The 13826-nt window shown below is 52.9% G+C and overlaps 2 protein-coding genes across 4 annotated transcripts; one reads left to right on the top strand and one right to left on the bottom strand.

Moving 5' to 3' along the window:
• Positions 1–145: 145 nt before the first annotated feature.
• On the top strand, positions 146–5516 carry Ccdc137 (coiled-coil domain containing 137). Of its 3 annotated transcripts, none has more exons than XM_048797287.1 (5): positions 146–395; positions 2233–2450; positions 3600–3682; positions 3913–3992; positions 4191–5516. In XM_048797287.1, the coding sequence occupies exons 2-5, from the start codon at positions 2272–2274 to the stop codon at positions 4404–4406; spliced, it is 558 nt and encodes a 185-aa protein (XP_048653244.1). In that variant the 5' UTR covers positions 146–395; positions 2233–2271; the 3' UTR covers positions 4407–5516. The 3 variants fall into 3 exon arrangements, with proteins under 3 accessions (XP_048653244.1, XP_015359553.1, XP_048653242.1); XM_015504067.2 differs by having other exon boundaries at positions 2228–2450; XM_048797285.1 differs by lacking the exon at positions 3913–3992 and having other exon boundaries at positions 2228–2450; positions 3553–3682.
• A 5575-nt stretch (positions 5517–11091) lies between these two features.
• Positions 11092–13820, bottom strand: Arl16 (ADP ribosylation factor like GTPase 16). Its single transcript, XM_015504066.2, has 5 exons — positions 13760–13820; positions 13591–13649; positions 13127–13240; positions 12412–12527; positions 11092–12265 (listed from the first exon to the last, which is right to left on the bottom strand). The coding sequence occupies exons 1-5, from the start codon at positions 13818–13820 to the stop codon at positions 12094–12096; spliced, it is 522 nt and encodes a 173-aa protein (XP_015359552.1). The 3' UTR covers positions 11092–12093.
• Between the last annotated feature and the right edge of the window lie 6 nt (positions 13821–13826).

Raw genomic sequence — 13826 nt, 5'->3', positions numbered from 1 at the left:
TGGCTCGGCTCCGAGCACGTCGGTGGGATGAGTGGGCGTGAGTGCCTGGCTTCGCACGGGCCTCGTTCCCGCTCCGAGGCCGGCTGTGGGCCTTCCCGGCCCTCGCAGCGCCTTCCGCACCGGACAGCCTCGGCGGGGGTGGGAGCGTGGGCTCTGTCCCGGTGGCCGGGCCACTCCTTCCACAGGCCCGGCCTCCCTTTCTTTTGATTCTGCTTAGGCTGCTCTTGGTGCGGGTCTCACCCCCCGGATTCTCCTTCCCAGCAAAGGAGAGAAGGTGGTAAATTGCAAGCCCAAGAACCAGGATGAACAGGAAATCCCTTTCCGGCTCCGAGAGATTATGAGGAGCCGACAGGAGATGAAAAACCCTCTCAGCAGCAAGAAGAGGAGAAAGGAGGGTATGTACAGGCCCCTGCTGGGTGGCCACAAGCTTAGGTGTGAGCCTTGCAGTCAGGAAATTCACCCAGACGCAGTGCTCTGGGCGCAGGGCCTGGGCAGGAGGACCGAGCAAAGGCCAGTGTTGCGGGAACCAAAGCTGTGTTGGTGGTAGTGTGGCTCCAGAAGAAGCTTGAGAGGATCCGGGACGGGTTCAGGGAAGCTCAAAGAGCCATGGGAGGGAGTGTTGATATTTTTCTTCCTAAAAGTGATGGAGATCTATCAGAGTTTTAAACTGCAATAAAGATTTTCTTTTTTTCTTTCTTTTCTTTGGTACTGGGAGTTGAAATCAGGGACACTCAACCACTGAGCCACATTCCCAGTCCTTTTTGTATTTTATATACAGACAGGTTCTCGCTCAGTTGCTTAGGGCCTTGCTAAGTTGCTGAGGCTGACTTTAAACTCGGGGTCCTCCTGTCTCAGGCTCTCCAGCAGCTGGGATTACAGGAATGCACAGGAGCCCGGCTGTATCTTATGTATATACACATTTGTTTTCCCAGACACAGGACTGATTTTACATAGTGCTGTTTTAGAATTTGTATGTAAACTTTGGACTTTTCACCACAGGATGGTCAAATAAAAAGTTGGGAAAGGGGGGTAGGTAGAGGAAATACTGGCTCAAATGGAGGATGACAGTTGCTTTTGTAGTGCTGGGAACCACCCCAGGGTCTCATGGTAGGCAAGTGCTCCACCATTGAGCTACATCCCCAGCCCAGGATGGCACATTTTGAACTGTGCTGCACTACATTGATCCAGGACCTTGCATATTCTAGGCAAGCACCTTACCACTGAGCTATGTCCCCAGTCTTTTTTGTATTTTGTTTGAGACATGATATTGCTAAGTCACCAAGGCAGGCCTTGAATTTGTGATCCTTCTACCTTAGCCTCTTCAGTAGCTGGGATTACAGGTGTGCACACTGCACCTAGCTGTTAGATTATTTTTAATATGTAAACTCAGGCCAAATGTATACACCTGTAATCCCAGCTATTCGGGAAGCTGAGACAGAAGGATCATGGATTTGAAGCTACCCCAAGCAACACAGCAAAATGTGTCTTTAAAAAAAAAAAAAAAAAAAATGGGGAATAGGGCTGGGGATATATTTAAGATATAGTTCAGTGGTAGAACAATGCAATTACATTACAAGGCCCTGGGTTTTATCCCCAGCACCACACAACAAACAAGCATAAATTTATAAATTAAAGCTGGTATTATAGGTTACTAATAGCACATTTGCTGAGCATGTGTAAGACCCTGTGCTGTGAAAGCAAATATTCACGTACAAGTTTCTTGTTATGCACATAATATATATGCACACTCACACCACACAGTAAAGTCAAACAGCTCTGCAAGAGGTTTGAGTGAAGTGTGGCCTTGGCTCCCCTTGAAGGGAACCACTGTTCATTTTCTGTATAACCCCTGGAAACATATATCCATCTATCCACACATCTTTGCCTTCATGCTGTACATTTTATGGCCCACACTCATTTACAAAGGTTTGTATGTATGTCTCTGCATCCCTGCACATAGCTCTCCTGGACTTGTTTCAGGGTAGCTCCTTCAACCAGACAGCTTTGAGTGGATGTAGAAGTTGTCTCTGACTTTCTTCACCTGTGCTGTGGTGGGGTCTGACCTTTACCAGCAGGCTATGGGGTTGCATTTAGGACCTAGGGATGGCCAAGCTGGGCATTTTAGGTCTTCTGGCTGTTTTCCCTTCCTGTGACCTTGGAAGATGAAGTGAGCCTGGGCCTCCTGACCCTCATGCCATGCTCCTCTGGTATCTCCCTTTGTCCTCAGCTCAGGTGGCCTTCAGGAGGACTTTAGAGAAGGAAGCAAGGGGAATGGAACCAGACATTGTTGTCCCCAAGTTCAAGCAGAGGAAGGGGGAGTCTGATGGGGCTTATATCCAGCGCATGGAGCAGGAGGCCCAGCATGTGATGTTCCTCAGTAAGAATCAGGCCAGCCGTCATCCAGAAGTGCAGGTGGCTTCCAAGAAGGAGAAGTCTGATCGGAAGAAATCGTGAGTTGAGGGATGGTGGGGTCAGGGTCACCTGGAGGCACCAGGGAGGCGGGGCTATGGGTTCCAACAATTGTTCTGCAGTGACAGCGCTTCATTGCCAAGGTCAGCCCCTGCCCACCTGACCATGATTGCAGGAGTTAAAGCCCTGGTCATAGCAATTTCTTAACCTGGGGGAGAGGACTCTGGACTCTAAGATCTTTGCTTTATCTTTACCTTTCTCTGAAAAAGCATCAGAGGGGTCCAATAGCCAGGCTAGGTCCAGGGCCAGCTCCCCCACCCCATGCCTGCCTGCTGTGAGCAGGCAAGTGTCTTTGAGAGGTGTCTCCATAGCTTTTCCAGATGAACCAACTCCAGCTTTTGTTGAAGTTAAGAAAATATTTCTGCAGCTGCCTGTTTTCCCTCTTTGCTGGTACGAGGAGGACCACCTTTGTTTTTGGCTGGTCTTAAACTTGTGAGCCCAAGGGCTCCTCCTGCCTCGCCTTCTGAGTAGCTGGGACTGCAGCCGCGTGTGCACCACCATATCCAGCAAGTCACATCTTTTTGATTCTTCTCCAAAAGCTACAAAGGGTAGTTAGATTGTTTCTGGTTTTGTAGAGTTTTCCTGCTTCTGAATTCTCATGATTCTTGTAGTCACTTTAGCCAAAAAAAAATTATATCACAGAAACAGCCCAGATATAGCCTGAAGCTTCAGTGATCTACACAACTGTTCTGAAGCCGTAAATTCAGGGTCACGATGAGGTGCTTTGTCTGGTGTTGCCACTTTCCTGTCTTTTGGACCTAACAGCATAGCTGACACTCAGGGCAGCATGGTTCTCTTCAGAGCTGCTGTCCTATGCATTGTAGGGTGTTCAGCAGTGTCCCTGCCCCCAGCCCCAAACAATATGACAATCCATAATGTCTGCAGACATGGTCAAGATTCCTTGTGGCTGAGAACCACTGTTGAAATCCCTGAGAGGCCTGGTGGGTGCAAAACAGGCTCTGGTGGTGACTGTGGATTGGAGGCGAGGAGGGGAATGGGAGCGAGGAGTGGCCATCTGGGGTTAGGTCTCACCTCTGCCACCAGGCACCCACCTCAAGGACAGGGTGCCCTCTGTATTCTCAGGCGGACTGAGAGGTTAGGAACTCTGCAGCATCCTGCTTTCTTCCCAGTTTCCAGAGACGACGACTGGACAAAGCCCGGCAGAAGAAGGAGGCAAGGGCAGCAGATAGGCTGGAGCAGGAGCTGCTGCAAGGTATTGCTTCCCAAGTGGCCATGTCCACGGTGCTCCCAACAGGGCTGAGCCTGGGCCTGCTCTTTGCACCAGCCCTCTTGGTGGGCCCATGCTCTCCTGCGGGGTTCACAGCCAGGGAGCGGGCCAGTGAACAAGCCCATGTTCTGTGTCCTGGCCTGTAGGATAGGGCAGCGCACAAAGGCTGTGGTGGTTGTGTGGGCAGCAGGCCTTTGTCCACTCTGCTTCTCCAGATACGGTAAAGTTTGGAGAGGTCGTCTTGCAGCCCCCAGAGCTGACCGCCAAGCCCAGGAGGAGTGAAACCAGAGACCAGGTATGGGGGACCAGGTACACGGAGAGGAGGAGTTGCTGGATTTCCCTGAGGGCTTCCCGGGAATGAGAGCCAGGACCTGTGGGTGCTGGCTGATGGGGGGCCTCATTCAGGACTCTACACCGGGTTTGGAGCTGTTGGACCAGGTGTGGCCTTTGCCATCTCCTGAGCCTGCACCTCAGCCTTCCTTCTCTTCCTCAGCCTTGCCAGAAGTCACTGATGCTGAGGAAGCTTTTGATCCCCAGCAGTGTGTCCCAGCCCCTGACCATCTCGCTGGCCCAGCAACGAATCATGCAGGAGGAGCGGGATCGGGCTGTGCAGGCCTACAGAGCTCTGAAGCAGCAGCAGCAAAAGCAGAGCACATTGCCTCCAAAGCTGCCTAGCCACACCCAGAGGACACTTGGGGCACAGCCATGATGGAGAGATCCAGAGCCTATGTGAACCCTGAAAGCTGCCTTGCGGGTGCTGCACCTAGGCAGAGGCAGGCCACACAGACGGATTTCTCTGGACAGGCCTGCACGCCGGCTGGCCTTGCAGGAGAGTCTCTAGGTCTTTTCTTGTTCTTCCCCCTAAGGACTGTCCTTTCGGTATTGACCACCAGTGGGGTGATCACAGGATTGACCCCTAGTTTGGTGCTGATACCTGGTTGAGACCCAGCCAGTGAACCAGGTCTCATTGTGCTCCTGAGCCTAGCTTCATTCTGAAATACAAGAGTCCAGACTGAGATGACCCAGGGCCTCTTAAGCGTGGGCCCAATCCCATGACCTGCCTCTAAACACCTGTTACTCTTTGAAACTGCTGATTCAGGTCAGCTCAGAGTTTAAGAGGCTCTGGTGGATTCATCAGCACAACACAGGCAGGGGCCAGCCTGAGCAAGTAGCAGGCAGACCCTGGGGCAGGGCTGACGGGCAGCGCCTAGACCACCTTACAGGGTCTGTAGGGATCAGGACCCCAGCCCACTTAATGCTCCTCACAGAGGCGGGGGAGCCCCAGCTCAGCTATGGTTTGGAGATAGATGACTGTCCATGTGCCAGGAGAGTGGGAGCAGGTTTCTGAGCCACATAATAGGTCTTTGGGAAATGGGGTTGGCCTCGAGAGAGGGCCCAGACTCTGATTAGAGAGCAGGACTGGTGAGAGCTCCCATGTGGAGCAGGATCTTGCCAGGTTTGAATCTCCTGCTGGCATCCAAGGAGGGAACACCTGCTGTCAGCTACAGATGGTGTGTATTGGGAGAGACTTAAAACCCAAGTCTGGACTGAGGGTGTGGCTCAGAGACAGAGTGCTTGCCTAGCATATGTGAGGCCCTGGGTTCCTTTCTAGCACCTTGTGGCACCCTGCTGGGAAGTGAGCAGTCTTCCCAGCTGCACACCTCCCTGTCTGCCCCTGGAGAAGTGGTTCGGACAGCTCAGCAGAGACTGTGTTGGCCAAGGAGAACTTGAGAAGTGGTTTGGTTATGTGTTGCCCTTCCCCGGCTTGCATTTTCCAGAATGAAGTTTATTTGTATTAAAAGTTTTATTTTCTTGGAAATTGGGCTATTGCCTTCTTGAGTGGTTTTGCCACCTTGTGACAACTCACTGGTGTCCCCATACCATGTAAGGGTGATTAGGAGTGGGTGGCTCTGTTTGGAGGCACATCTGGCAGCACTGATGGCCTGGGGCAGTCCAGAGAAGCACAAGTCAGACTGTTTGCCACCGGATTTCCTAGTTTGCATCAGGACGCTAGTGCCAGGCACAGTCCTGTTGAAGACACAGGCTTCCGAGTCTACGGGAAGCAGTGTGACCTTCCGCCTAATGTATGTGATGGGCCCTCTGTAGCCACTGTCTTGGATTAGGCACTCTATCTCCTCTCTGCTTCCTTACGCCTTCCTCTCAGAGACCTTAACAGAATCTTGCTCCCCACACCTGGGCCAGGCTGGGCCAGGCTGTCTGGGGGCTGGCTCTCTGCCCGGTGTCTGGCGGATTTTCTGCTCTCCTTGCTTTCTGTGCAGCAGTTGGCACTGCTTGCCTGTATCAGCCCTGGGGCCTGGTCTTTGCCTGAGTACTCCTGCTGGCAGCCTGGTGGTGGCATTGCCACTTTTGGGGGACGGTACTGGGATTGAACCTAGGGATTCTCTACCACTGAGCTGTATCCCCAGGCCTTTAAAAAAAAAAAAAAAAGAAAAGTTTTATTTTAAGACATGGTCTCAGTTGCCCAAGCCAGCCCTGAACTTGAGATCCTCCTGCCTAAGTTCCCGAGTCTCTGGGATCACAGGTGTGCCACCGTGCCCTGTGCAGCATCCCTTGGGGCTGTTTGTACTGGCTTGTTGGTTGCCCCACGGTGTCCACGTGGAAATCCAGGGTCTGGAGGGAGTGGGAAATGCAGGGTACGTATGGGGTCTCCCAGCCCCTCGCTGTGTCCTCGCTGAAAGTTGGAGCACCTTGAACCTCCCCTGGCTGCAGACACAGGCGGAGGACCCCTTTTCTTGCTATCTCCAGGATGAGCTGCAGCACTGAGTTCTCCCAAATGTGCTTTGGACAGATCACCCTGGTGTTCAGTGCTGCTTTGGCTTCTCAACTAGTGCCATCTTGGGAGGCTTTGGGGCAGTCCCCTTTGGGGCTTCCTCTAGTACAGGACAAAATCACAGCTGTTCTGGTTCTGGGTCTTAGGTGATGCTTGAACCCTCCTCTCTGCTGGCCCCTCCCTCCTGGCATCCAAGAGGTGCACTTCTGTTCCCGTGCCTGTGGAGGGGCTGTGTGGGGTCTCCCAGCCACGGCCAGATGCAGCCAAGTCTGAATTCCTGTCCTTAACCCTGGCAGAGAGGAGTCCCCTGAACTAAATGTGTGCAAAGCCTGGGTAGGGGACAAAAGCAGACACCAGAGGGGCGGCCGTGGTCCAGGAAGCACGGCTCAGACTGCACAGCCCAGGGAGCTCATCTCACCACCTTCCTTTTCCAACTTGCCCTTCTCTCCCAGCATCTCTGGGGAGCGAGGGCTGGACATACCTCAGTCCAGGGCAGATGTTCCACTGAAGAGGTGAAAGTCAGAGAGGAGCTTCTGAGGCCACCTACTCCTACAGGTTGGGTTGATCTCTCTGTGTGAAGGGAAAACCTGAATTTGGTTCAGTACCCTGTTTAAAAACTCACGTGGGGTTGTTTTCTCCACACTGATTTCCTCCAGCAGTCAATTCTGTCAGAAATGTCTTGAAGTCAATGCTGCGTCCAGCAATCATGCCGTCCTTTGCTGAGTACTGAGGACCCACAGCTGTCCTTTGTGGTGCGGTCCTCAATGGTTGGGGGGCAGCTTGAGCCATTGGAATGTGCACTGCTGTGACACTCGAGGTGCCTGGACCCAGAACAGCTTGAGACCAGAGACCCTCAAGCCCCAGGGCAAGAACCCTTCCTATGGAGAACAGCTAGGGTGAACCCTCTCCATCCTCACCCACCTCACAGGACACCCCAGTGAACAACTTTGGGAGCTAATGGTTTTGTAAATCTGGCCACTGTTCACAGACACCTCTTTCATTTCCAAGGTCCGTAGAGGAGCTTGTATCAGTTTGACACCATGGCAGGAGGATACAAGTTTGAGGCCAGCCTTGGCAACTTAGCCAGACCCTGTGGTGGTTTTTTTTGTTTTGTTTTGTTTAGTTGTAGATGGACACAATATCTTAATTTTATTTATTTTTTATGTGGTGTTGAGGCTCAAACCTAGTGCTTCACACATGCTAGGCAAGCACTCTACCACTAAGCCACAACCCCAGCCCCAAGACCCTGTCTTAATGGTTTTTTCGTTTTGTTTTGATTTGATTTGATTTCTGTGTCTGTGGTGCTGGGGATAGAACCCAGGGCCTTGTGCATGTGAGGCAAGCATTCTATCAACTGAGCTATATCCCCAGCCCTGTCTTAATGTTTTTGTAAAAGGGCTGGGCTGGGGCTCAATCCCCAGGGCAGGGGTATGTGCTGGGTGGGAGAAGGAAGTTCACTGCCAAAAGCAGCCTGACCCACAAGTCCAGGTTTGGTCCCCACGCCCTGAGTCTCTTCTGCTCTGTAGTACCATCCCCAGGAATCTGTGAGAGGTAGGAAAGGAAGGTTCCCCGTCACACGCTACTTGTCAGCACTGAGGCCTGAAGCCCTGGCTCACCTGGGCTTCTCACACTGGCCTTTGAGTGGAGATGAGGGCATGCCTGCCTGGGAGGTCTCAAGTTAAGGAAAACGTGGAGGGTGGGGCTTCAGAGCTGGACCCGGAGTGATTGTAGGAGGCCAGTGGGACTTGGCAGGTCCAAGAGGTACTGGCCAGCCAAAGCAGTGGCAGGAAAAAGCAAAACAGGGGCTGCCAGGAGTGCAGAGCCAGTAGGAGCAGCAGCTGTGGGGAACTGGCTAGAAATTGCTCACACGTGGGCACATCCCAGTCCCCGAGTGACAAGTTCTGGGGGTGGGGCCAGTCATTTTTCCTTTATGTTTTTGAGACAGAAACCTGCTTTGTTGTTCCAAGTGGTCTGGAACTCTAGGGCTGCAATCATCCTGTCTAGCCTCCACAACAGCTGGGGTTAAGGGGATGTGCCACCATACCTGCCTGCTTCCTGGTGGCTTTGCGTGCACAGGAGGGTAGGCAGTAATCTCTTTAGCCAGCTCTGGAGGAGGTGCTGGCACACACCTGGGGCCGAGGCCCACAAAGCTACAATGGGCCCCTCAAAGGACCTGGTGGGACCCCCCCACATTCAGCAGTTCACTGTCACCCTCTGTGAGCTAAACAGTGGGTGGCTCATTTCTTTTTTAGAGAGAGAGAATTTTTTAATATTTATTTTTTAGTTTTCGGCGGACACATCTTTATTGGTATGTGGTGCTGACGGTCGAACCCAGCGCCACATGCATGCCAGGCGAGCGCGCTACCACTTGAGCCACATCCCCAGCCCTGGGTGGCTCATTCTTAATAGAGAGCAACCAGCACCTCCATCAGGTTTCAAGGACACACCTCCGACCCACCATGATGATGAACTGTGGCCTCAGCGCCTGCATTGTTGCCCTTTGACAGGAAAAAGCAGGAGAGTGGGGAGTACAGGCTCCTTCCAAGCTGGCAATGCCTCTAAGTAACCTGCCCTGGCTCTGCTACAGCATCCACGAAATCAATTCTGACCCTAACAATGACTGCTGCAGTGCTAGGCCCTGTGGAGTGGGGCTCTGCTGTGGCGTTTCACAACTGCACACTCAGGTCGCTCCAGGGGAACTGGGCTGCACCACATAACCACAGAGACAGAAATACCTTTTTCTTTGGGTCCTGTGACAGCTCCTCTGACCTTAGGGGTCCGTGGAAAGACAGAGAGAGCAGGGGCGGGGGCGGGGGAGAGCGAGAGTGTGCCAGAGCAAGTAGAACGAGCACTTACTGAACCCTTTTATTGGGAAGAAGCCATTCAAATGAGGCAAGGGCTAGGATTCCAAGGGAACTGGTGAGTGTAGCTCAACCCCTCTGGGTGCCGCCTACTCCCAGGGCCACTCCCGGGGCCACACTTTATTATCTGAGCCAGGGAAAAGACCGAATCCCCAGTCATGGCACTACCCCGCCAGACTGCTGTGATCTTTCCGATCCCCATGGTGCATCAGGACTTAATTTGGCGTGCATTTGGAGTGGCTCCCCACACTTGGCCAGCCTGAAACTCAGCACTAGCCAGGAGCACAGGCTGCTGAAACACAGGACGCCTCTTCTGCCTGAGGAGCTCTTCAGCGATGGCCCTCCTGCCCAGCCAAAGGAGCATCCTCTGACTTAAGGGACTACAGATTAAAACCAGAGGTGCTCCACCAGAGATACACCCTCAGCCCTTTTGAGAATTCTGACATAGGGCTTTGCTAAGTTGCCCAGGCTGGCCTCAAACCTGCTATCCCCTACCTCACCCTCCCAAGTAGCTGGGATTGCAGGCGTGCATCACCACACATTTAAGAAACACCACACATTTAAAGAAGCATTTAAGATGATATGACAACGTGAGCAAGATATGAAGCAGGAGCTACAAGCTTGGTGACCTGGAGGCTTCACACCACCCATCTGAGTAACAGGTAGCAACCTGGCCTCTCTGGCCCACATTCTCATGCTCTATGGCAGAAATGTGGCAAAAGCCCTACTTCTTTTCAGTGATACCTCACAACTCAGGCCACGCTCATCTGCTCAGAAGATTCTTATACTGGTGGGGGGATGTAGAGTGGCCGCAGTTTCACTGCCCTCTACCAACAGGTGGGCTGGTTGATTACTGGCCAAGGTGACAGTCCCCCTATGCTAGACCATTAGCTGTCAGAGCACACAGGTCCTGTGGGGACTATTCATGAGCTCCTTGGCCGACCTCCTGGCCCCAGCCTATTTCTGAAATGCTGCTGCAAAACCCATGTTGAGCCTAAGTGAGAGCTATGGGTTGGTACCGTGAGGGTCTGGAAGGACTGAGGGGCCTCTGGCTACAGGGGCTGCCTGGGGGAGGCCAGAACTCACCACTAGTGCTCCCACCACATCGGGGATCCTCACACCCTCGGCTAAAGAATGGACAAATTTCACTTTGAAGAGATTCCTCTAATACTTGGTGATTTTAACTAGGCTTTGCCTAAGTCCTGTGAACCTGAGGGACCTCTGAGAGCCCAACTTGGACTCCATTAGTTTTTGATGCTATAAGGAAATACCTCAGGCAGACTACTTAAGAGGAGGTTCATTCATAAAACTGGAGATTTTAAGGGCACGATACTGGCACCAGCTCAGTATGGTGAGGTCCTCTGGGAAGTGTCACATGGCAGATGAAAACGTAGCTATCTTCTGCCAGGACCTGCCATCATGGCCCACAGCATGAAAACCCAAAGTATGGCCCTGAATACTTTAAGGACCAGATCTCACCAAGTTGTGAGGTTGGTCTCAAATTTGTGATCCTCTTGCCTCTGCCTTCTGAGTCACTGAGATTACCATACCTGGCTCATAGCCCTTCATTTGAATAATGATCTCTCTCCAACAGAGTGAACAACTGGAATTGTGCAGAGGCTGAGGCCCCCATCTGTTCCCATGGCTTTACCAAGGAGGAGACAGCAGGTCCCTGGGTTCCTTCTGTGGCTACAGGGGCTTGAAGAATTAGCAGACAGAGCCATTTTTATAAAACTCACAACCTCACTCAGAATGAGTTTTATTCAATTATTGTAGGTAGAGTGGTGCACCCCAAAGGTATGGCCAGGCCATAGACCCAGAACAAGCAAACATGACCTTATTTGGAAAAAGGTTCTTTGCAGGTGGCTTACGTATCATCCCAGATTTCCAATTATAGACATCGTAAAGAAGAGAGAACACTGACCCAGGAGAGGAAGACAGAGGGGGAGTCCACAACCAACCCACAGAAGGCCAAGGACTGCAGCAGTACTAGAGAAAAGAGGAAAGGAATGGACACTGCCCTCAGCACTTCAGAAGGAACCAACCCAGTTGACACCTTTACTTTGGACTTGTGGCCTCCGAACCGTGAGAACAAATTTCTATGGCTTAAGCTCCCCTAGTTGGTAGTCATTTGTTTTAAGAAGCCTCAGAACACACGGACACACCAATCAGCACAGTAAGCATTCTCCCACAAGCTGGCTTGGCTGAGGTGACAGGCCCCAGCAGGACACCAAGACCCCAGGCCTCCATCCCCTCCTTGCCTCCTGCATAGGAAAGAACCTATGCATGCTCTGGGCACCTCAGAGCAATAGCCACTTGCTGAACAAGTGAACCAAGCTCGTTTCTGACTTGGGCTCACTTCATCCACCATGCCGTGAGGTCTTAAGGGACACGGTCGGGGGTGAGAAACTAGAAGCCTGGAGCTTCTACTGCAGACAAGAGTCTAGGTCTCAGTGGCACTATGCAGTCCAAATACCCTGGGGCAAGCAGATTTCCTGGTGGCAGGAAAATGTGTCACAGCACCATCCAGGACAGCAGCAGGGCAGTCCTCTTCTCCCAGCCGTGGACACAGTCTTTTCTTCCAGTCGTCAAGAGCTTCTAGTTTCGTGTGCCTCAGCTGACCCACTGCTGCATCTCCACACAGAGCCCTATCGTGCGAGGCTCCTTGTTGAACCCATAAGAACATTCCAGTGGAGGCCCAACAATGCCATCCTCTGCCTCCGGCACAATTCTCCACCCTGTGGTCACCGGCTGCTTCGGTGCTCATCCTGGAGCCAGTGCAACACCTTGGCCAACCCAGTGCCTTTCCGGGCGCTGATTTCCAACGTGGTAATGTTCTGCTTGGCACAAGCAATGATGTCTGGGAGCCTGATTAATGACTTAATCTCCTCAATGGTCATGTAACAGGGAAGGTCGCTGTAGTTAAAGAATTGCCTTGTTAGAATGATGGCTGCCAAAAACCTGCCTGTCCCCCAGGTGCACCTCTTCACCAACAAACATGCACTAAGGCAGCTCCTCCATGGGACCCGCACCATGTTCCCTCTCAGCAAGTAAACCCGTACATCTTATTGAAGAGTATCAGGACTGATGCTTCTGCAAGTTGTTCTGAAGAAAGGAGACCCAAGAGCTGTACACAGGATGCAGAGAGTTGGGTGGGGTTGGAAGCATCCATCATGAACTGGGGAAGAAGAAAAGCATCAGTCACACCCTGCTTTGAAGACATTTGTGGCCACACCTCCTCATCTGGGAATTACAGGCATACATAGCGCACCACCACTTTTCTCCCCAGTACTGGGGATTGGTCCCAGGGCCTCAACTGTACTAGGCAAGTGCTCTACCACTGTGCCACATCCCATCCACCACAGTGGCTTTTAAACAGAGGGCTTTGGGAATAGGCAGAAGCAGAGGAAAATGAGCTGTAAGACAGATAACTGGATGTCATTCATTTCCGGTTTTGTCTACATGGAAATCTGTATTGATGGAGTCATCAGTTCCCTATCCTGGAATTTAGGGCACAGGCCTTGTCAGGATGGGACCAACCAGAGAAGTGTAGAAATCAGATGTAAATGTAGAACACAGCCAGGGACAGAAAATAGACTCGGCCTCAGCAAGCCCATCCTGTGCTCTAATGTCAGTTTTGGGGCACAAACACCAGAGAGAAGATTGGTGCCCTGCTTCCTTGACTAGCACAGCCGCCTAAGAACCCAAATCCTATTCCATGCCAAGTGGGGTCAGGGACCGGAGGGCTCTAAAGAAGTTTAAAGCATGCTGACCCACCAGCAATGAATGGCAGTTTCCGTAGTAACTGGACCAGATGGGGCCCATGCACCCCCCAAGCTCCCGGATGGTAATCTTTCTCTGGGCCACGATGTCAGTAAGGTTGGTACCCACCTGTAGGAAAAACCATCACACACAGTAATGCAGGCGCCGTCCTGCGTGAAACCCCGATAGCAGTGCGCCAGCGTTACCCGCAGGCTCGAGGCAGAGCCAGCCACCAAACTGGGAGAAGGCACTTCTGAGGACCCAGAGCCCACAAGGGGGGTCCGCGCAGGTGGCGATGGCGACAGTGGTCCCTCCGGAGGGGGGAGGAAACGTGCCCGCCCCAAGGAGGGCCCCGACAGGCTCCGCTCGTCGAGTGGGGAATCCCGAAGGCTGTCGCCAACACCGACCGCGGCTTCACTCTGCGGGGCCGGTGGGCTTCGTCAGTCGCAAAGGTGACTCCTGCGGCGGCCGACACCTACCGTGGGCAGCGTCGGCGGGGGCTCCCCCAGGTCGCCCTTACAGTCGCGGGAGCTCAGCTGTGCGTGTGGTCAAGGACAGGGCGGCGCAGGGCAGAGTCGCGGCGCAGGGCGGAGTCCCGGCTCCGGGCTACGCGAAGCCCCCGCCCACCCCTACGGCGCGGAAGGATATTCTGCAGGCGTTTCACCAGCAGCGTCTTCCCGACGCCCGCGGCCCCCAGCAGCAGACACATCCAGAC

Source organism: Marmota marmota, unplaced genomic scaffold (genome assembly GCF_001458135.2).
Source record: "Marmota marmota marmota unplaced genomic scaffold, marMar, whole genome shotgun sequence".
NCBI lineage: Eukaryota > Metazoa > Chordata > Mammalia > Rodentia > Sciuridae > Marmota > Marmota marmota.
Note: the sequence above shows the minus strand (reverse complement) of the source record. Positions and strands in the feature narration are given on the sequence as shown.

Coding starts and splice junctions, on each gene's coding strand:
- Ccdc137 (XM_015504067.2), top strand. CDS start 338: ATGAGGAGCCGACAGGAGATGAAAAACCCTCTCAGCAGCAAGAAGAGG. Junction 3,683..3,912: donor GGAGCAGGAGCTGCTGCAAG/GTATTGCTTCCC, acceptor CTGCTTCTCCAG/ATACGGTAAAGTTTGGAGAG. Junction 3,993..4,190: donor GGAGTGAAACCAGAGACCAG/GTATGGGGGACC, acceptor TCTCTTCCTCAG/CCTTGCCAGAAGTCACTGAT.
- Arl16 (XM_015504066.2), bottom strand. CDS start 13,820: ATGTGTCTGCTGCTGGGGGCCGCGGGCGTCGGGAAGACGCTGCTGGTG. Junction 13,241..13,590: donor CCCCGCCGACGCTGCCCACG/GTAGGTGTCGGC, acceptor TTTTTCCTACAG/GTGGGTACCAACCTTACTGA. Junction 12,528..13,126: donor GAAACTGCCATTCATTGCTG/GTGGGTCAGCAT, acceptor CTTCTTCCCCAG/TTCATGATGGATGCTTCCAA.